At 42.9% G+C, this 21,292-nt stretch overlaps 3 protein-coding genes across 8 annotated transcripts in view; 1 reads left to right on the top strand and 2 right to left on the bottom strand.

The window, feature by feature from the left end:
- Positions 1-965: 965 nt before the first annotated feature.
- On the bottom strand, positions 966-2,398 carry LOC108040593 (segmentation protein even-skipped). Its single transcript, XM_017118098.2, has 2 exons — positions 2,166-2,398; positions 966-2,093 (listed from the first exon to the last, which is right to left on the bottom strand). The coding sequence occupies exons 1-2, from the start codon at positions 2,302-2,304 to the stop codon at positions 1,156-1,158; spliced, it is 1,077 nt and encodes a 358-aa protein (XP_016973587.1). The 5' UTR covers positions 2,305-2,398; the 3' UTR covers positions 966-1,155.
- Positions 2,399-9,397: 6,999 nt separating this feature from the next.
- On the top strand, positions 9,398-13,944 carry LOC108040616 (transitional endoplasmic reticulum ATPase TER94). Of its 3 annotated transcripts, none has more exons than XM_017118144.2 (5): positions 9,398-9,541; positions 10,860-10,962; positions 11,051-13,087; positions 13,150-13,304; positions 13,369-13,944. In XM_017118144.2, the coding sequence occupies exons 1-5, from the start codon at positions 9,525-9,527 to the stop codon at positions 13,460-13,462; spliced, it is 2,406 nt and encodes an 801-aa protein (XP_016973633.1). In that variant the 5' UTR covers positions 9,398-9,524; the 3' UTR covers positions 13,463-13,944. The 3 variants fall into 3 exon arrangements, with proteins under 3 accessions (XP_016973633.1, XP_016973632.1, XP_016973631.1); XM_017118143.2 differs by lacking the exon at positions 9,398-9,541 and adding an exon at positions 10,620-10,789 and having other exon boundaries at positions 13,153-13,304; XM_017118142.2 differs by lacking the exon at positions 9,398-9,541 and adding an exon at positions 10,621-10,789.
- A 2,176-nt stretch (positions 13,945-16,120) lies between these two features.
- The window catches only part of LOC108040617 (cAMP-dependent protein kinase type II regulatory subunit), a 32,756-nt gene continuing 27,584 nt past the window's right edge, over positions 16,121-21,292 (bottom strand). For 3 of the 4 annotated variants that reach the window (XM_017118145.2, XM_017118147.2, XM_017118148.2), the window contains exons 5-10: positions 21,126-21,226; positions 20,217-20,312; positions 19,935-20,082; positions 19,783-19,858; positions 18,168-18,353; positions 16,121-16,896 (exon numbers count right to left, since the gene is read on the bottom strand). In XM_017118145.2, the coding sequence (XP_016973634.1) occupies positions 16,766-16,896; positions 18,168-18,353; positions 19,783-19,858; positions 19,935-20,082; positions 20,217-20,312; positions 21,126-21,226 (738 nt within the window). In that variant the 3' untranslated portion in view covers positions 16,121-16,765. Of the gene's footprint in view, positions 16,897-17,250; positions 17,522-18,167; positions 18,354-19,782; positions 19,859-19,934; positions 20,083-20,216; positions 20,313-21,125; positions 21,227-21,292 lie in introns of those variants that run through there. The other variant, XM_017118149.2, reaches the window with a different exon arrangement.

Raw genomic sequence — 21,292 nt, 5'->3', positions numbered from 1 at the left:
CATAAATTTTTTCAAATCGTATTTTTTTAGGCATTCCTTCATCAAGGTAAAAGCTCGTGCTGATCGGACGTGTATATCCTATAGCTCCCATAGGAACAATAGGGTGAAATCGGTCAAAATTTGATGTTTTTTATTAAGAAGACTTCGGGCTTATTATTTTACACATTTGTTATTCTTTTCGCTACTTTTTCAATTTTAGCAATTGCGGCTAAGTCTGCAAGGGTATTAAAACTTCGGCTTGCCGAAGTTAGCTTCCGTCCTCGTTTTTTGCTGACTCTGGTTTTTAGCTGCGGGATTATGAGCAATTGACACCCCTTTGAGCCTGGCTAAGCAATTGAAACACATGTTTTGCCCGGCAATTAAATAGGGATTTGATTTGTTCTCTCCTCTCTTTCACTCTCGCATATCCTTGCTGATGATTTCTCAATTATGACAATTGTTTGTCACTCCCAAAAAGAGAAAACAAACATAAGGCCAGGGACACGGCGCAACGGGTGAGGTGACAATTAATTAGGCGAGCCCAATCCGATCCGAGGACATCCGAAATTGATTCCGACGGCAATTGCAACCTGACGCGTGGCAGGGAGTGGGCCCAACTCCTGGCATCGAAGGACACTGCCCAGCGGGGTGGCACTGGGTCTCAATATAGCCCATTCCCAAATCACATTAATAAGCCATTGGTTCCCTTTGGCTTGTGCCAAACCCCCGTGGATGTTATCCTTCCCCCCGCCGGGGCATCCCATTCCTGACTTGTGGGTGGCCACGCCGAAGGACACTCGGCACACTCTGTCGATTCGCCACAGTTTCCCTGCGAAGGTCGCTGTCCAGCCAGCAGCTGTCCCGCCAGGTTTCTCCAAGCAGCTAATCCAAGCGACCAGGTCCATAAAATCGTAGCACACTCAGGTATGCCACGCCCACTTGCATCCCACTCCCACACAACCAGGTAGTTTTAACAATGTGTCGTATAATTTTCAAACATTTTCGCATTTATTTTTGATTTTCGTGTCTTAATTATCACTACATTTAGCTACTTTACTTTACAATCTGTACAATTCTTCGGGAATAAATATATGAGGGGTTGACTAAGGCTAGTTTGTACAATCTTTGGGGGCAGGGATTAGGATCAGGATCAGGATCAGGTTGATGATCAGGGCCTTACGCCTCAGTCTTGTAGGGCTTGAAGAGCTTCGGCTTGGGCTCCGCAATCATGGTGGATGTGGGCGGCGGCGACATGTCGGAGGCGGGTCGCTTGGCGCTGGGCATCAGGAGACCGGGAGCCGGGAGCGGACTGGTGGTGGTCAGGGGAACGGCGGAGGCAACTGGAGCGGGGGCCACTGGACTGCGGTCGAACACCTTGGCATGATCGGATCCCACTGGCGAGAGCGACAGCGTGGAGGAGTGCGGCGAGGAGGAGGACTGCAGGTCCAGTGGCGGCGTCTGGGTCTTGGGCACACTCAATCCCGGATAGCAGGAGCCGGAGGGCAGGGCTCCCAGCAGGCCGGCGGAGTACGCTGATGTGGCGGCGCTGGTTCCCATCATTTGCTGGTGCATATGAGGGCCAGCGGGATGCGGTGGCGTCGGCCGGGTGGGGATGTGGTAGGGTGTGTACCGGTACTGTCCATATGGCGCCGGGTGTCCATGTCCCGAATGGCCGGGCATCTGCATGGCCTGCATCTGAGGCATGGCCATCGGGGGCATGCCAGTGCCCATGGGCGGCATTCCTGGTGCCATCATGGGACTGGTGGACAGGTAGGGCATGCCCACACTGTTGGCCGCCGCCTGGAGGATGGAGGCGGCGAAGGCGGGGTCGGAGTAGACGGCGGCATACGGCCAGGCGACGGCGATGCGCTGGCGCTTGTCCTTCATGCGGCGGTTCTGGAACCACACCTTGATGGTGCTCTCCGGCAGATTGAGCTGGGCGGCCAGTTCGCAGCGGCGGGGTCGGGACACATAGTTCTCCTTGTAGAACTCCTTCTCCAGACGACCCAGCTGGTCACGGGTGAAGGCGGTGCGGTAGCGACGCACCGACGGATCGGCGGGAATCTCCGAGCCGCGGCTGCCATTCAGGGAGTTGTCCGGACTGGATAGGCATTCTATTTGGAGCAGAGAGAAGAATTGGGAGTAAGTAACTTGTCGCAGTGGAGCAGTAGTATCCAATAACTTACCATTTGGCGATGGAGGAGGAGTCTGGGGCTTGCCGTACTGGGTGGCCAGGAGGTCCACCACCAGCGGCTTCTGGTCCACGGGACTGGCGTCGTGGTGGGCATGATGGCTCTCCATGTTGTATGTTCGGTATCCGTGCATCTTTCGCGGCGCAGATGTTAAATCGATGTATATATATATGAGTGTGTGTGTGTGTGGGTGCGGAGTGTTCAAAGGCAGTTGTTGACTGTGCGGCGGTCACAGCTCGAGTGTATCGCTCTCAGCCACCCCGCGACCTTTTATACCTCTCCGCTCTGCCCAGGCAAATGGCCGCCATCTATGGGATGGCCAATCATGTGCCGGCAGGCAAGTGCGAGCGAGACGGCAGCAGGCGGGTGCTAATCTTGCGGTACAGAGAGCCGCTGCTGAGCGGCGATTACGAGGCGGGACAATGCCCAATGCATGCGGAGGAGCAGCGGGATGGAGATGGAGAGATGCAGAGATGCCATGGAGCCGGTCCTGTTCCTGGCCACTTGGAGAGAGAGCGCCGATTTGGTATTCATAGCGGATGAGCGAATCTTTTGTCTCGCCCGCCCGCAGGCGGCAGCGCCACAGGAGCGAGCGGGACGGGCGGGCCCCCTTAATAATGGGATTTTATCGGCTTCATCAAGAATGATATGGCATTATGCCGCTCAGTCGGGCGGTGGTATTAGTAAACGTATACGCTATGTACCCAGTGTGTATGTGTTATATTTATCGATCGCCTTTTGCCAGCGAATTATTTGCGCTTTTATGAAGTCTTAATATTATGCCGCACGTTTAACAGACTCACACTAGCTTTTCAGGGTTTTTGTGAACTTTATCAACCCCGGACAAAAAGGGGGATGGAGGAGGAGGTGGTGGTCTCCATTTGGTATCTGCCATGACAAGATAATGGCTGCCCTTTTGCCGGGACTTAATTTGAAAAGTTTTCGGTTTCGTTTGGCAAAACATTTATTATGATGATATAATCATGCCCAGAGGCAACTGTACCGGGAAAGAGTGTCCTTTTGGGGCAGACAACTTGCGCAAGTTGGATATGTTGTGGATTTTGGATGGCAGAAGCAGGTAGTTCTGCCTCAAATGGGTTAAGCTGGGGGATCAGGGTTAAGTCGTCGCAAAAAAATAACCCAGTTCGCTAGTCCGTTAATTGCGCTGCCTGGACTCACATGTCCTTAATCCCTTCGACATCATTATTATGTGTTTTTATGACTTTCTAATGAAAATGCAAGGGGCCTGCGAAAGGGGATTATGATTGGATTTGGGATCGGGATTGGGTTCCAAGTCAAGCCCTCGGCTAATCCCAGCAAAAACAAACAAACAAACGCCCGCGATAGGATAGGAATCCCCTGACTTCGCAACCCGGTAAATAACTGGTAAACAGTCAAAATCGCTCGAATTCCTTTTAATTCCCTTCAATTGAAGTTGGAAGAAAGTAGAGCACAGCGTGTTAGCAAACTCAGACGATTGTTCAAGATGCTGCAATAAAATCTAACTCGAAAGTGAAACGAGGACGAAAGCGAAACTCTGCAATTGACTAATAATCTGGCTGATGGCAAACGGATTAACACGGCACACACAGCGAGGAACCTTCGATCTGTCCGAGTTTCAGTTCCCATTTCCCAAACCCATTGTTATGCATTACCGGGTAACCAAGAAGGATATATGTCGCTCCTGCGAGTTAGTTAAAATTATTGGGTTATATTGCGCCTCAATTTGCATTGGCATTAACTCGCCGGGGCAGGGAATTCGGCATCGGCATCGGAGTTTACCTACTCGTGACCTGGAAAAGGCCCATCCAAGCCTTCTTGGCCAGAAAGCAAAAGGAAAGGTACGAGTGCTGGCCCGGATTGAACCCTACCCACAACCTACAACCTTGCCTATTGTGCACCGCCGGAGCCATTGTCTTTGACTCCGTCCGGAGAATGGACCGCTTGGGTTAAGTCGTCAAGCGGGGCTGCGGCAGCGACAGTAAATACCCTTTATGGCGATCGGTTGGGTTAGGTTACTGTAAGTACCTGCAATCCATCGATCCCGATCCGCAAACACTTTCGCATTTCTCCAGCCAGAATTACTTGGAAGCGAATCCCTCGCCGTTTGTTCACCGGTTTATTGCACATTCTGCACTCACAAAGCGCCGATCTCGCTGATTATGTCCGTCATCATGGCATTTGCAATGGCAATAGCAAAAACACTGGACGAATTGTATGCGCAATGTAGAAATGCCAGCGAAAATTCGCAAAACGATGAAGGGAAGGACGGGGAAAAAGGCAAGGCAGTGCAAAAATTGGCAATAAAACGACGAAAACGAGGGAATTATGCTTGATGATTGAGTAATTTCTGTAATAAAACAATTACAACAAAAAGGGCCAAATTTATGGTGATTGCGAAAGAAGAATGAGTCGAGTAAGTGATTCAAGAATATGTCCTTAAAGCCTTTTTTTGGGCGAAATGTTTTTTCCATAATGAACTTAAAACATTTTTCATTTGTATCTTGAGAAATGCCTGCTAATAAACTGTGAATTATAAAGGGGATATAATATGAAAATTAAAATAGCTGGATTTTTAAAATATATGTATGTTGATGCATGATTAAAAATACATCAAAATGCCTAAAAACAAATCGTTTAAGTTATTATATTATATTAGTTTTGCCCATGTTTTATTGGTATACTTTCATTCTTTGTTTTTACCTTCATAGATTTAATACCAGAAACGTTATGAATACTATCTTGATTTTTACCATTTACTAAAATATCTTACAAAAATGATAATACAATAATAATTTCAACATTAGTTATAGCCTCTTAATGTATCTACATTTTACATATCGATTTCTTTAAACATACAAGACAAGATGGAAATTGTCATTTAACCTTCCAGTTCTTTAATAAAAAAGGTCGGAAAAATAATTAAAAATATTTTAAAAATCTATATAGTTCGTCTTTAAACTCCGCCTCAATCTTCCTAAATTGTTCCTTACTCTCTATTCAAAGAGACCATCCCATTCGTGGTGGGGCGGTATGTATTAGAGCACATCATCCCTCGAATAAATGTGGTGGTTTGCATCCTCCACTTAAGACAGAACTTTGCTCCCCGCACTCAAATAACCATAAAATGTCTGAGGAGTGTATAACAACATAAGTAATTTAATTTTCTTACAAACATCGTAAAAAAGCGATTCAACTCGGAGAGCATTTCTCCAACAATCGACGAATTAGCAGCGTTTACGTGAGAAATATAAAAAAGGCTTTGATGGAACTTTGGGCAAACTATTGCCTCATGTTTTTAATGGTTATACAAAACAACCTCACTACATGCAAAGCCCAAAGATTTTTATGGCACAACCTATTTATTTCTCCCCAGGGGAAAAGCATCGGAATTTTCCAATAATTGCCAGAGACAAAACAAACTGGCATATTTTATGCTGAGCTCGGCCCGAAGGAACGACCTCATAAAAATATGAATGCCCGTGCAGACAAATGGATCTTAAAAACGAGAGCAGTGAGAGCTATATGGCCACAATTACAGGTAAGTAGAGCGCTAACCTTGTCCGCGTTTTTCCAGGAGCCCAAATAAAAACCCGTGAAGAATTAAAAAATTAGAGCAGTTCGCTGGGTTCGGGGAAAAAAACTAGCGCAGCGAAAAAAGCGCACAATGGGAACAAAAAACGTGATCTACTTTCCTAATACTCCCGACCAGGACCGTCGCTAAGGTCCTCGCGGCAGGACACTCCCGTTCCGCGAACCAGATCGCCGTGCCCATAAAAATCTGCATATACCATAATTCCGTCCAGAATTTGTTTGCCCGGAACAAAGGACATGGAAATGGAAACGGGGCCATAAACCATAAAGCATAAAGTGAAATAAAGAGAGCAGGGCACAAAAATCGTTCGCATAGAACAAAAAACTGATCTAGTTTTCTAATGCAGCGAGGTCGCCCTCGATTTTCCTGATCCTTGTCGAGGATCCTCTCGTCATCGTTGTCCTGCGGTTCCGCCGAAGGTGCACCAATAAAAAGGCGCGTCCGCATTGCTAGTCGCTAGTTCCTAGTCCTACCTAGTTTTTTTTTCCTTTCTTTTTTCGGCCCAATTTTTAGTGGAAATGCGAGCGTGCAATAAACGGACGCATGTCCTTCCGCATGTCCTTTCCAGCGGACAACGACTAACTGCCGTAATTAGGAGGTTTGTAGGGCAGGCATCTCGGGGATCGGGATCGAGAATCGAGGACCGCGAGGGCAGGCCGGGAAAAAGACATGACAATGGAAAAAACTCATAAAAAGAGCAACAAAGTGGCCCAGAAAGAAAAAAATTGGCTCGCTTTTTGTCGAACAAAAAGAGGCCACAAAAAGCGTCCACGAGCCGTGAGTCTGGTCCTCACAATCGGGCCAAATAATTAGGTGAGCGATTGTCCGCTCTTTGTGCGACCCAATGATTAGCGGTTTCTTTTTTAGGACACTGTTTTTGGCTGGGATGGATTTTTAGGGGAAGTGTCCCGGGGAACCATCAATGAGGGCAACAGAAAGAGAAAACATCATAATACAAAATATATTATGACAGCCACATCCTAGATGATCGGAAGGCTACATTTGCTAATGCTCCTAATAACAAAATCACATTAAATCAAAAATAAAATAATGTACAAAATGTATAATAATATTATCTTCTAATAAAATGTATACCTAAATAGCTATTTATATATCTATAGCTATATAATGTGCTCAAAAATATGCCATTTCAAAATTATATCTAGGTACAATTGAGATACAAACATTTTTTAAATATTTGTTTACAAGAAAACAACTTCTAGAAGCATAATAATGTAACCCCTGAGTTGTATTAACACTCAACAAGAAGAAGTGTCTAATAATATAAATAGTCGCGAAATATTACTCCCAAGTTCTGCTAACACAAAAGGACACCACATTGATGACCAGTCAGGGGAATATTTCCTAGACCTTAGATGCAAATTGAGGCATCTGTGACCGACTCCCCGCGGGTGGCCAAATCAATCGGACACGTTTACTATAAATACAGCGCATTGCGGTCTCCGAGGCAATTCAATTGAACCGGTGACCAATGGCCAATTCCGATTCGGGCCAAGAGCGGAGGAGCAGCAGGGGACCAGGGGTCAGATTCGCCAACAAACGCTGCTGGAAAGCCGCAGAATGCAGGGTCACAGGACCAGAGACGCGGGAGGGGGCAGGAACTCAGAGTCCTGGGAGAGAGCAGTAGCAGTAGTCCACCGCACTGACGAATCACATCAAAGTGGAACAGTGGGTCTAAGATTCGGACTCAGGGTCAGGCATCCTGCTAACAGACATGTCAAATCACAGGAAAACAACGACGACAGGACTCAGTGCCGCCAAAGGAGCAAGGAAAGCAAGGAAGAGGGAAAAGGACAGCGAAGGTCCTGCAGAACAGCATCGACTCACCGCAGCAAATTCGCACTGACTGTGCGAGAACAGCGGGGCACACCATAATATTTTGGTTGCTTGGCATGTTCGCCATGGAAATCTTCTTCGCCGGGAGAACGGAAGACTCTGGTTTCGGAGGAATTCCTCGCAGCCCGAGGGCCTTTATTGATGGGCAATTAGCCACGGTGAGTGGCGGTTTCGAGTGAGCTGCAGGACTCTGGCTACTCCGTCTCCGACTTCGACTTCGAATGGGACCCTATTCGCGTTATCCTCGCTCCGCAGGAGCAAACCCACAGCTTCAGTGGCGGCGTCGAGATATCTTCCTGTGTTTCCATTCCCATTCCCATTCCCATTTCTGTTTCTATTTCTGTTTCTGTAAATTTGAGTAAATTAAGTCGTTCCGGTTGTGCCCGTTTTTAGGTGGTACTTCTGTAGCAATTTTATTTGTATCGTAGGTGTTGTATTTGTCAACATTTAGCCAGGACTCAGGATTCGGGACTCTGGAAAGGCAGGCAGTGGCAGCGGATTAGCCGATTTGTGGGCACGGATTCGAAATGCCTACTGCAGCACTAATTGGGCCGCTCTCTGTGCGAAGGGATGCAGGATGCAGGATGGATAGAGGGAGGGTCAGGGGCCGTTCTAAGGATGCGTTTATCTGCGCTGAGGATGTGCTAATTTTTTACCCAGCTGAGCTTGCTGCGAGCAGATAGTGAGCAATGAGTGCACAGGCTCGGGGGTAAATTGAATCATCATTGGCGGTAAAAAGGTGGATAGTTTCTCCTGAGGGAATCACAATGGAAACCTTTTCTAAGCTTTATACAATATCGATTTAATTTCCCACTTAAACCCTGGGAATTAATAGTCATATCTTGGAGTGTCATACAGACTTAAATTCGTTATAAAATTTTCAATCGATCAGTATTCACAGCTCAAAAATTTAGTTTTAGTCCAATTGTTGCAAAAAATACAAACTTTTATTTTGGGTTTTTTGATAAAAACCCTGGGAAACAATGGTCACATGTTGGAATGTCATACATCGTTGAATTCGTTATAAAATTTCCAATCGAGTGGCATTCACAGCTCAACATTTTCATTTTGGTCGATTTTTCGCAAAAATAGATGATGTAACCCCTTATAAAAAATGCCGAAATCCGGAGATCCCGAAAAATCAACTTTTATTTCGTTTTTTTAATCAAAAACCTGGGAAAGAATGATAAAATGTTGGAATGTCATACCTCGTTGAATTCGTTATAAAATTTCCAATCGAGTGGCATTCCCAGCTAAACAATTGAGTTTTAGCAAAAAATTACAATGAAAAATAGCGAAATCCGGAGATCCCGAAAAATCGGTTTTTTAATCAAAAACCTGGAAAAAAAATGGGCAAATGTTGGAATGTCATAACTTATTGAATTCGTTACGAAATTTTCAATTGAAATTCACAGCTAAATAATAGCGTATTTTCGAAAAAAAAAAATCATGATAAAATACGAAAGTCCGGAATAATATATAATACAAAATTAATATATTATAATTATCATAAAAAGATTGCTTATTTTAAATCATGTAAGTAACGTAGGTCTTCCAAAAGTATGCTACACTATCTCAAGTTACGTAAGCAACTTACGTTACAGTTTCACATCAGAGAGTCCATGTCAGCGAACATAGTGAAGTTAACCTCCACATCAAGGCTGCCATATGTTTCACTTAGCGAAGTTATGCTCCACACTGGCCTATGAGATATCGATAGTAGCTAAAAATCGATGAGTATGAAAAACATCGATGGAATATTCACGATTTGCCACCTCCAATCTGTTTCTGCTGCCTCATCTTTGAATTTGACTAAAAGTGCCGATTTCCAGCTCACCGAATAGTCTGAATACGCCGAATTCTACTATTAAGTTAAAAAGTTCAACCTCAACTAGTTTACCATGGCAGATTCCAAAGGGTAAGTGCACCGGGCGCGCAAATATACCCCAAATATCAAGCTCCTTGTCGAAATTCGCCGAATTCGTTCAATTTCGCGCAGTCATCGGGCTGAAAAAATACGCAAGGGCCACATCGCAGACATATTATTATTGCATTGTTAATGGCTTTTCCCGATTTACGAGAAAAACTTAGCTTTTTAGCGCGACTTTTCCTCTGCCGGTTGCAAAAACGTTGCGAAACTAGGGCAAAGCTGAAACCAAAGAAAAAAAACACGCCAGCGAAAATCGCCATTTGCAGTCCGTTGTTGTTGTTGTTGTTGGTGTTACTGCCCTTGCAGTTGTTGTTGCCGCTTGAAAACTTACGGTTTTTCTTTGTTGTCCCGAATAATAATTCGTCCTTTTGCTGAAGGATATATATTTGCGAGAGTGTGAGGAAAATTGGTATCAAGTACCGCTGGATATGGAAAACAAAACTGGATAAATGAAAAGTGTTGCGATACAATGAGTTCGTACTAACCAAAACTCTATTTTACGAAAACAACATTCCAAATAATCAAGTTGCTAAGCTCTCAAAATTTAGTAATACCCCCTGAAATTACATCACTTCTAGAAGAATCTACAAACTTTTGGTGCCTTTACAATAAAATGCAATGGATTTAGACAATTACCTATTTGAAAATTTTTTAAATGTACGAAATATTTAAACCAAAGAAGCCAAAAGTCGCCAGACTCTATACTTAAAGTAAAAGGATTTAAAATACAACAAAATAAATTTATTTTTAGAAAAGTTTTTGTTTATCAAAAGAAAAGGCGCCAAAAAGAGTTGGCATCACAAATAGAAAATAGGAATAGTCTAACTTCCATATCTACATATAACATTCTAGGTCAAAATAACAAATATTATTTATTATTTGTGGGCTTAAGTAAGAAAAGCTTTAATGTAGTTTTCCTTAACTTATAATGAAATTGCATATTTGCCTCCAAAACCAATCCAAAAACTACGATCACGTTGGCTTTGAAAAATAATTCGACATGCCGAAATTCCCTGAAGCTTAGTTCCGCCCGGCTTTGTTTGGAAAAGTAGTTTCCATAAATTTAACCAAGACCAAAAAGAGAAAGGGGAATCCCCGGCTGCAAAAAAGCAGAAACAACATGTCGGGCAGAAATAACGACGGGATGGATCAGGACAGGGATCCCAGGGACTTTGTGCGGGGTTATCGCAGCGAGCAGGACGAAAAGATGAAGCCGAAGGCCTCGTTTGACAAGCGGTTAGGGCTAGGGAACCCACTAGTACCCAATTTAGGTTTAACCTGATCCTTTACCTCTTCTAACCCACAGTGAAGATCTGGCAACGGCGATCCTGAAGCGCAAGGACCGTCCCAATCGTTTGATTGTGGAGGAGGCCCAGAATGACGACAACTCTGTGGTGTCGCTGTCGCAGGTAAGATTCATTCTCCCAAAAGCCACGTCATCGCTCTAGTGCTCATCGCATGCTTTGCTCTTCCCCTACTCCGCTACTCTGATTTCAGGCGAAGATGGACGAGCTGCAGCTCTTCCGCGGCGACACCGTGATCCTCAAGGGCAAGCGCCGCAAGGAGACGGTCTGCATCGTGCTCTCGGACGACACCTGCCCTGACGAGAAGATCCGCATGAACCGTGTGGTGCGCAACAACCTGTGCGTCCATCTGTCCGATGTGGTGTCGGTACAGTCCTGTCCGGACGTGAAGTACGGCAAGAGGGTGCGCATCCTGCCCATTGACGACACCACCGAAGGCGTCACCGGCAACTTGTTCGAGATCTATCTGAAGCCGTACTTTCTGGAGGCCTACCGGCCAATCCATATGGGCGACAACTTCATCGTGCGTGCCGCCATGCGTCCGATCGAGTTCAAGGTGGTGCTGACCGACCCGGAGCCCTACTGTATCGTGGCCCCCGAGACGGTGATCTTCTGCGACGGCGATCCGATCAAGCGCGAGGAGGAGGAGGAGTCGCTGAATGCCGTGGGCTACGACGACATCGGCGGCTGCCGCAAGCAGCTGGCCCAGATCAAGGAGATGGTGGAGCTGCCTCTCCGCCATCCGTCGCTCTTCAAGGCCATCGGTGTGAAGCCACCGCGTGGAATCCTGATGTACGGACCCCCCGGTACGGGTAAGACCCTGATTGCCAGGGCCGTGGCCAATGAGACCGGAGCTTTCTTCTTCCTGATCAATGGACCGGAAATTATGTCCAAGCTGGCCGGAGAGTCCGAGTCCAATCTGCGCAAGGCCTTCGAGGAGGCCGAGAAGAACTCGCCGGCTATCATTTTCATCGATGAGATCGACGCCATCGCCCCCAAGCGTGACAAGACCCACGGTGAGGTAGAGCGTCGTATTGTCTCGCAGCTTTTGACCCTTATGGATGGCATGAAGAAGAGCTCCCATCTGATCGTGATGGCGGCCACCAACAGGCCCAATTCCATTGACCCGGCCCTGCGTCGCTTTGGACGTTTCGATCGTGAGATTGACATCGGCATTCCGGATGCCACTGGACGCTTGGAGGTGCTGCGCATCCACACCAAGAACATGAAGCTGCACGATGACGTGGACTTGGAGCAGATTGCCGCCGAGACCCACGGACACGTTGGCGCCGATCTGGCCTCACTGTGCTCGGAGGCTGCCCTTCAGCAAATCCGTGAGAAGATGGACCTCATCGATTTGGAGGACGACAAGATCGATGCCGAGGTTCTGGCCTCGCTGGCCGTTACCATGGAGAACTTCCGCTACGCCATGACCAAGTCCAGTCCATCGGCGCTGCGCGAGACGGTTGTGGAGGTGCCCAACACCACCTGGACGGACATTGGAGGCCTCGAGAGCGTGAAGAAGGAACTGCAGGAGCTGGTGCAGTACCCGGTGGAGCATCCAGACAAGTTCCTGAAGTTCGGAATGCAGCCCAGTCGCGGAGTCCTGTTCTACGGACCCCCCGGTTGCGGTAAGACGCTGCTGGCCAAGGCCATTGCCAACGAGTGCCAGGCCAACTTCATCTCAGTCAAAGGCCCCGAGCTGCTGACCATGTGGTTCGGCGAGTCGGAGGCCAATGTGCGCGACATCTTCGACAAGGCCCGGTCGGCGGCTCCTTGTGTGCTCTTCTTCGACGAGCTGGACTCGATCGCCAAGGCCCGTGGTGGCAATGTGGGCGATGCTGGCGGCGCCGCCGATCGTGTGATCAACCAGATCCTGACCGAGATGGATGGCATGGGAGCCAAGAAGAACGTGTTCATCATCGGAGCCACCAATCGCCCGGACATCATCGATCCGGCTATTCTGCGTCCGGGCCGTCTGGATCAGTTGATCTATATTCCGCTGCCCGACGACAAGTCGCGTGAGGCTATCCTGAAGGCCAACTTGCGCAAATCGCCGCTGGCCAAGGAGGTGGACCTCACCTACATCGCCAAGGTGACGCAGGGCTTCTCGGGCGCTGATCTGACTGAGATCTGCCAGCGGGCCTGCAAGCTGGCCATCCGACAGGCTATCGAGGCTGAAATCCGCCGCGAAAAGGAGCGCGCCGAGAACCAGAATTCGGCGATGGACGTAAGTCACCTTTGTTAGCTCTCAAAAAGAATATTTATTTTTGACTATTTTCCCTATACCAGATGGACGAGGACGATCCAGTGCCGGAGATCACCAGCGCCCACTTCGAGGAGGCCATGAAGTTTGCTCGTCGCTCGGTGTCCGACAATGACATCAGGAAATACGAGATGTTTGCCCAGACTTTGCAGCAGTCCCGTGGTTTCGGACAGAACTTCAGGTGAGAATTAAAATGGAGCCTTCTGTTCGGTACAGATTTCTTATTGATCCTTATGTCCCAACAGATTCCCCGGTCAAACCGGCAACACCTCAGGAACTGGCAGCAACTTGCCAGTTAACTCGCCAGGAGACAACGGCGATGATGATCTTTACAGTTAGATTTCTAGTTTTACACTGCAAAAAAACACAAAAAAAGAAACTTTTTAAATGAATTTTTCCCTGTAAAACCGAGCAAGCAAACCAATCACATTCGCATCCTGGAGGCGGTAACTACAGCAACCACTGGCTAAGACATCCAGCCGACAGCGGAATCAGATTACATACCTAATTACAATAATCACTCTTTTTGATACCATCCTTGGTCTTGGTCACGGATCGTGCTGCAAGATAATATTCTAATTTGGATCTAGGCCAGCCTAATCCAAAAACATTTTAATTGGCGACCAAATCCGCCCCACACACTTATCATTCGTGCATTGTCGGTAGAGTGGCTCCGATATATGAGTTTCTATAAACATAATTATAAACGATACACATACACACATACATTTAACGATAAATACATATATTAAACACCGTAAAATTATAAGTGTATTTGGAGCTACGTTTTTAAGTGAATAAAAATTATAAATTCAATAAAATCATATGTTTATTTGGTTAGGGGAAATGAAAATTTGACCAACAAGGTTTTTATGAGCTCAATACAAATTTTTAAATTGGGTTAATAATCAAAACTGTAAATTATAAATCAAGTCTATTAGAAAACCTTTTTTCCAAGTTCTAGTATTTTGATCTGGTCAGGCTTTTAAGATTTTGAAGTTGCAATTATTTTATAAAAGTATCCCAGATTGAATATGAAGTTCAGACCACCACCAACAACTATAAATAAATACACATGTTTTTGTTTTATCGCATTTATTAAACTTGTATTCATTCGTCATGTTTGCTTTTCTTGTTTTTATTTTATTTTTTGCTTTTTATTTTCATGAATGCTTTGCGACATAACAAGGACATCTTAATATGAAGTTAGTTGAATTCTTTCATATTTTAATAATCATCTTCGCTTCCGTCTTATAAATAAACTTTCTATGCCATTATATTAGCTGCTGGTTATTTAAATCAATGTTTTGGCATCAGTAAATGAAGATAAAGAAAACAATAATAATTTTGTTAATGGCAAAAAGCAGGAAACTTCAAAGTTGATTTGCTTTTTTAATGTGTTACTGCAGCTTCTTCGGCGCTTAATTTAAATCAAGTTTTTGTTTCCTTTTTTTTCAGTGTCTACACCTTCAATTTTTGCAAATATTTTTTGTTTCTTTTGTTAATACATACTCTTTTTTTGTTTTTCTTTTAGTTTGTATTTGTTTTCTCATTTTTATTTTTGTTACACATACATAATTAAATACGCTTTATGCATAATTACAACACAACAGTTAAAATACGAATAGGCTTTACTATTTTTATTTAATGTTTCCTTTTCTCAGTGACATTAATTTGAAATTTGCGCGTTAAGAGCTTGTCATCGGTGAATTTAACATTTTTTAAATATTTTTTTGAGCTTTGCTTGATGAATATTTTCATTATGGCTTGTGTGTGCGTGTGTGTACCTTGTGTGTGGGTGTGTGGGTGAATTGGCTCGTGTGTGTGCGTGTTGTTGTTGTTGTAATTGGTATGTGGAAGAAAATGGCCAGCACTTTCTGCATCTTAATTAATTTCTATAATTTTACTCGCTTGATATATAGTTATTATTTATGTTTTTCTTGAACTCTTTCCTCACTTTCTTTTTGTTTCGAAAATTTCCAAGAATTTGTTGCTTTAAAGTCTTGAACATAGACTAGACACCAATTAAGATTAAAAACATACTTTTATATATTTTAGTTTTATTATTTCTTGCTGACAATTTGAACAACTTGTAGCAATTTTACATATATGATATTTTCGGTTTCTTTTATATGTAGTTTCTTTTAGCTTTGAACACCTGTCGACTGTTGGTATGCCAGTTGAATTGATTTAATTTAATATTATACCTACATATGCAAGTTCATTGATTATCCCTCTAAGATTTGTTTAGTTACGCTGTTTGTTCAAAACAATACGGTTACACTCATATAAAGTAGTTGGAGTCGTTTAGATTTAGGTTTAGGTGTAGGTTTAGGCTTTACCATAGTTTAAGCTCATTCAGTTATATAAATATAGATATAGGTTTAGGTATAGGGTAGTACAGGTATTGAACAGCAACAAAAACAGGGATATACTAAGTACACATTGTCCAGGCCGTCGGTATTGCTTTGATTCGTTTTCGCTATGGCCCGAAAATAAAAGATATACATATGTATACATATATATATATATGTATATTAAAGCGGTTTAAGCAAATGTCACCCATGTGCACACAACTTTTCCCCATTCTCTTTTCCCCGCGCTCTCTGCTAAATTTCGTATTTTTCGCTAGTTTTTCTCAAAGTTTTCTAAGTTGATCCCATGCAACATATTGATTGTGCCTTTAGCATTACTTATTTGTTTTCTTTTCCCACCGAGAACTGAATAACAATAACATCCTCGTGTGCCTATAGTGAGATCGCATTGGGAAGTGGAAAACCTACAATTCGGGGACTGGCTAATCTGATATCTTTCCCTACTCTCCGATGGCCGAAACACCTGTCCAGCTGCTTCATGTATAGACTAGTACATACATTTATTGGTTGTTAGTTGTTAGTTTGGGGTTTCCCTAGGCGAATACTTTTCGATTTTTGGGTAAGTATCTCTCGGATACACATATGTGGGGAAACTCTTTGCGAAAGTGTCAGTGTGTGTGTGTGTGTGTTCAATTTGCTCTTATTTGATATATTTTTGTTTTGCTTTCTTTTCGCTTATCAGTTATTTAGCAGCCAATGAAACAAGTGTTTGCGTTACTTTCTAAATTATGAATAAATCAATGGATAACAAAAAGGTATGAATAAACAAAACTTAAATTAGTATTTTTAACATTCCCGTTGAGCCAATCGTTTTTTTGTTTCTATTTGCTGATTGCATTTGAATTCATTTTCGCCCAATTAAATACATTACAAATTACAATTGCTAAATACATACAATACAATTCTTAACTCGCTTGTTTGCTTTTATGTTTTAGATTAGAAACATTGCTAAGCTTCTCCCCATCATGATCAACATTATCATTATCATCATTATTATTATCGTAGTATTATAGATTAATTTCAATTATCAAATATTCATGATTAAGTTTAAATGATTTGTGTGTCCTTGTGTTTTTGTTTGGTATTTGTGCTTTCTTGTGGGTTGTGTTTATGCTCTTATTTTGCTGTCTGTAGTATTGCTCAATTTGAAAGAAACATGGTTACAAAATAAAATCCTAAGAAGCCTGCAAGTGACCTTTTTTCAGTTTTAGTTGCTGTTTGTTGTAGCTATTGATGGTGGTTTTTGTTGGTTGGTTGTTCAGACTTTTTATCGTGTATCGGTGATATTGTTTTTGCTGCCAAATATCTTCACCAACTGTGACTCGTAGTCGTCAATGTTGCGCTTCATAATATCCATGCAGGGACCCAGCAAACGCTCAAATGCCTTGACATCGAGGACTAAATTGGAAGAAGATCAGATCATTAGTTAAAGTACAATATGGGAAATCCATTGAACACACTTAATACATGCTGAGGAATAGGGATTTATGGGAAATGGGTTTAGTAATTCTTAATTAAAAACAGTTTAGCATACACAGAACCATATCCATTTGGGCAAGCCATCAAAACTCATTCCTTAATCACCACAGGCCCCTTAATATCATCTACATATCCTTTTCTTACCGATCCATTAACCTTTTAGATGCCTGTGTCAGCTTCAGACATTTCAGATATTTCAAAGTGCTGTGGGTTTTATTTTGGGGATGGTGACGGGGTTCTTTCCCCTAACATATAATCATGTATGCGTGTGTGTCAGAGCAAAACTATATTTTATTACTTAATTTAACTTGAAAGTTATAAATTTTGAAAAGCTTTGTGGTAAATTCGAAAAACTGCATTACACATTCGAGAATTTAGAATATAACTAAAACCTACAAAAATAGAAACATTTCATATTGTTTCCTTCACAAATTCGTATTGCGGCGGGCCATGTCGGTGAACATTTGCTCATAGATCACAATATTGCGCTTGAGTACATCGGTCAGGAAGCCCATGATGCGTTCGAAGGCCTCGGTGTCTAGGACTGGACGGAGTTTCGATTTAAAGACAAGTATAAAATAAAATCTTAAAGCCCATTTTCATGACCTCATTGTATAGCATGCAGGCATACAACTTGTGTAAAATATAATTCAACAAAACTTACATGGATAGGTGATTTTTATATAACAAATCGGAACGTGACTTTGAAACGTTTATATTATATCTCTGAAAAGGGTACCAATAGTCATTTGGTTGGCTCACATATGAGGTTTCCCCCAAGTCCAACTCAATTCTTAATTAAACTTAGCAAAATGAGGTCGTGAAAATGGGGTTTAGTCTACGGATAGCACATTAACTACTACTACTACTGCTACTACTACTAATTGAGTTGCAAATAGCCAAAGTATTCGCGCAGATCCTGCTCCAGATAGCGATACCCACTAATGCTACGCTGGATGCCCCCACTGCACTTTCCCATGAGGCGTTCGAAGCAAATAACATCCAAGACTACACACACAACACACAGCACACACACAACATATACGAGGGGTTGGTGGACGGGACAAAGAACAAATAAACAAAAGCATTAGGGATTAGGTCAAGCGGGGCATGGGCTCGAGGAGCAGCTGGGGGATCGACTGGAAAGCTTTCCGTGCAGCCAAGTCATTCCTCCTGGCCAGGACACTCACATGCTAGCTTGACGACTCCGCCCGTGGCATAGACGGAGGCGGCTCGGGGTCGATGTGTCACCAGCGCCAGCTCGCCGAAGTACTGGCCCTTGCCCAGCTGCGAGATCTCCACCTCGGCGTCGTCCTGGTCCATGCGCACGGACACGGTGCCCTCCTCGATGAAGTACATGCCATCGGCGGCGTCACCTGGGGATTGCAGGAAAAATCGTTGCCATTAGACGAATTCCAAAAGAAAACAAGAAAGGAAAGCTAACTTCGGGCGGAGCCGAAGTTGATATACCCTTGCAGAATACTCTGTTATTATATTCTCCAAAATTATTCATATGATGCATTCTTAATACTCATAAAAAATCCCAACTTCCTAACTTTAAAAACACCAAAGTTATGGCATTTCCAATCGTTCAGTTATATGGCAGCTATAAGATATAGTCGGCCGATCCTTATGAAATTTGGTATGTCGGATTGATTGGCCAAAAATAAAACCCATAGAAAATGCCAACTTCTTAACTTTACAAACACCAAAGTTATGGCACTTCCGATCAATCAGTTATATGGCAGCTATAAGATATAGTCGGCCGATCCTTATGAAATTTAGTATGTCGGATTGATTGGCCAAAAATAAAACCCATAGAAAATCCCAACTTCTTATCTTTAAAAACACCAAAGTTATGGCTTTTCCGATCGTTCAGTTATATGGGAGCTATATGATATAGTCGCCCGATCCGGCTCGTTCCGACTTATATACTACCTGCAATAGAAAGACAACTTTTGGGAAAGTTTCAAGCAGATAGCTTTAAAACTGAGGGACTAGTTTGCGTAGAAACGGACGGACAGACGGACAGACGGACAGACGGACAGACGGACAGACGGACAGACGGACGGACAGACGGACGGACAGACGGACAGACGGACATGGCTAGATCGACTCTCCTGGTGATGCTGATCAAGAATATATATACTTTATAGGGTCGGAAATGTCTCCTTCACTGCGTTGCAAACTTTTGACTGAAATTATAATACCCTCTGCAAGGGTATAAAAATAATCCCTTTATAAAGTGCAGTAATAAGAGTAGTTTCTGAGAAGTCTTTTCTTTTTAATATCGAGTTAAAGGATTTTTACCAAAAAGTTGATAAATTTCTAATAACCTTTTTAAAATGTTGTCATACAATACCACTTTATGTGATAATTGAGAATTAATTAGCTATATTTATGGACTCTTTAATAGTTTATATATTTTGTTCTTAAATAAAATCAATTATTTTGCCTAATCTTTCATTTGTGTTTAATAGAATGGATCAGTAATAATTGAACAGTTTATTTATCCAATACATTACTAAATATACGGTTAAAAAACTAATTCTAATAATGTGAAATTTATAATTTTCATTGTTTAACGAATTATCAACCTAAAGGCTTTCTAATTTCAAATCTCTTAGGGAAATCATTAATTTAAGTGGACAATAAATTGTGTTATGTAAGCTTGACAATTTAAGTTTCTTTATATATTATGAGGCCCCTCACAAAAATTCCAAACTTTAATGGACAGTTGTCTGTATAAAAGCTTCTTTATTCTCCTTAGGCAAGTTCTCCTGTACTTAAAGATTAAGCACTTACCCTGCTTGATGATGCGCTCGCCATTGTCGTAGCTCTTTGAAACCAAAGCATCCGCCAGATTCATGCGTTCGTAGTTCTGAAGCACAAGAGTTAGATATATAAAATCGATTGGGGGAAGAAATGGGATGGGATGGGGGACGACGATGACCCACCTGCAAGGCCTTCAGCATGGGCACGCTGTTCAACAGCTCCTCGTACATTTTCCTCTTCCTGAAGGCCGACTTCAACAGGATGCGTCGGAAGGTCTGGCGATCCATGGCCCAAAGTAGACCACTCGTTTCCGCCTGCACGGTGGCCGCCCTAGATATTTAAGTTGGACATTAGAGACACGTCTAAATATATATAGCCATTAGCACATTGTAATTGTGGTTCAGACAGCGCGGAAAATTTGGCATAATGAATCGATCAAATACGAATACGAATAGGTCGCATACCTGGGCATGTTGTAGAGCAGCGCTAATTCACCGAAAAGTCCAGTGTGATTGTAGGTGTTAATGTGCTTGTCATTAATATAGACTTTGTATACGCCTCTGCGGGAATACGGAAAAATGGAGGGTGTTAGCAGAGCAGAGCAGTACGAAAAATCCACTTTAATTGAATGCAATTTATAATTGAGGAGTGTGCGCTCTCATCAATATGTAAATGCCTATTAATTGACATATCAAACGCTAATTCCCATTCAAATACATATTAATTAAGCCGCAAATAAATGAATGAGGTTCGCTGTTCTGCATGAGTAATTATGCGGTAATACTTCTTTCAGTTCATTCTAAAACGTTTAATGTGGCTAAAAAATATGTGGGAAATTTATTGCTTTACGCTTCGAAGCGTATTATTCTTTATTAAGGGTTTACAAGAGTATTACAAAAATTGTCGGTGTAATTTAATATGTCAATTAAATATAATTTTTTGATAAGAAAATTATTTCTAATTAAGAAGAGATTTTTAAAAAGTATCTAAAGATATTCACATGGTTATTCAAGAATGCAACCTAACTACTCACACACAAGGGTTACATTTATACATAAGAAAGTAATGTATACCACACTAAAGTTATTTTCCTAATTTTGTTTTTTTTAATGCTGTTACTTAGTTTTATTGCTATACTGGTAGATACAAGAGTATATTCAAATGTCAAAAGATACTTATAAGCCTATAAGTTATTAGGATCAAAATTTGTGAAAGTTCATATTTCACTTAACCTTGTATTTATATGTTATGATAATCTAGACAGCCTATTGAAAATCACGAAAAGTTACCCAAACTTCAAGTTAACTTTTGGCTAAACAGAATATGTGCATTATTCATCAAGCTTGATTGGAAATTTGTTTTGTTTTACTTACGATTCAATAACATAAAAGTTATCGCCGTCGTCGCCCTGGCGGATGATATAGTCGCCCGGCTGAACCTTCCGCTCGAACATGGCATCCAGGACTTGGTTCATCTGCGAAAACAAATCAGTTACAAGGGGATGATTTTCCGGGGAAGGGGGGTTTTCAAAGTGGAGGGG

This window comes from Drosophila rhopaloa, unplaced genomic scaffold, assembly GCF_018152115.1.
Source record: "Drosophila rhopaloa isolate 14029-0021.01 unplaced genomic scaffold, ASM1815211v1 contig_115, whole genome shotgun sequence".
Taxonomy (NCBI): Eukaryota; Metazoa; Arthropoda; class Insecta; order Diptera; family Drosophilidae; genus Drosophila; species Drosophila rhopaloa.
Note: the sequence above shows the minus strand (reverse complement) of the source record. Positions and strands in the feature narration are given on the sequence as shown.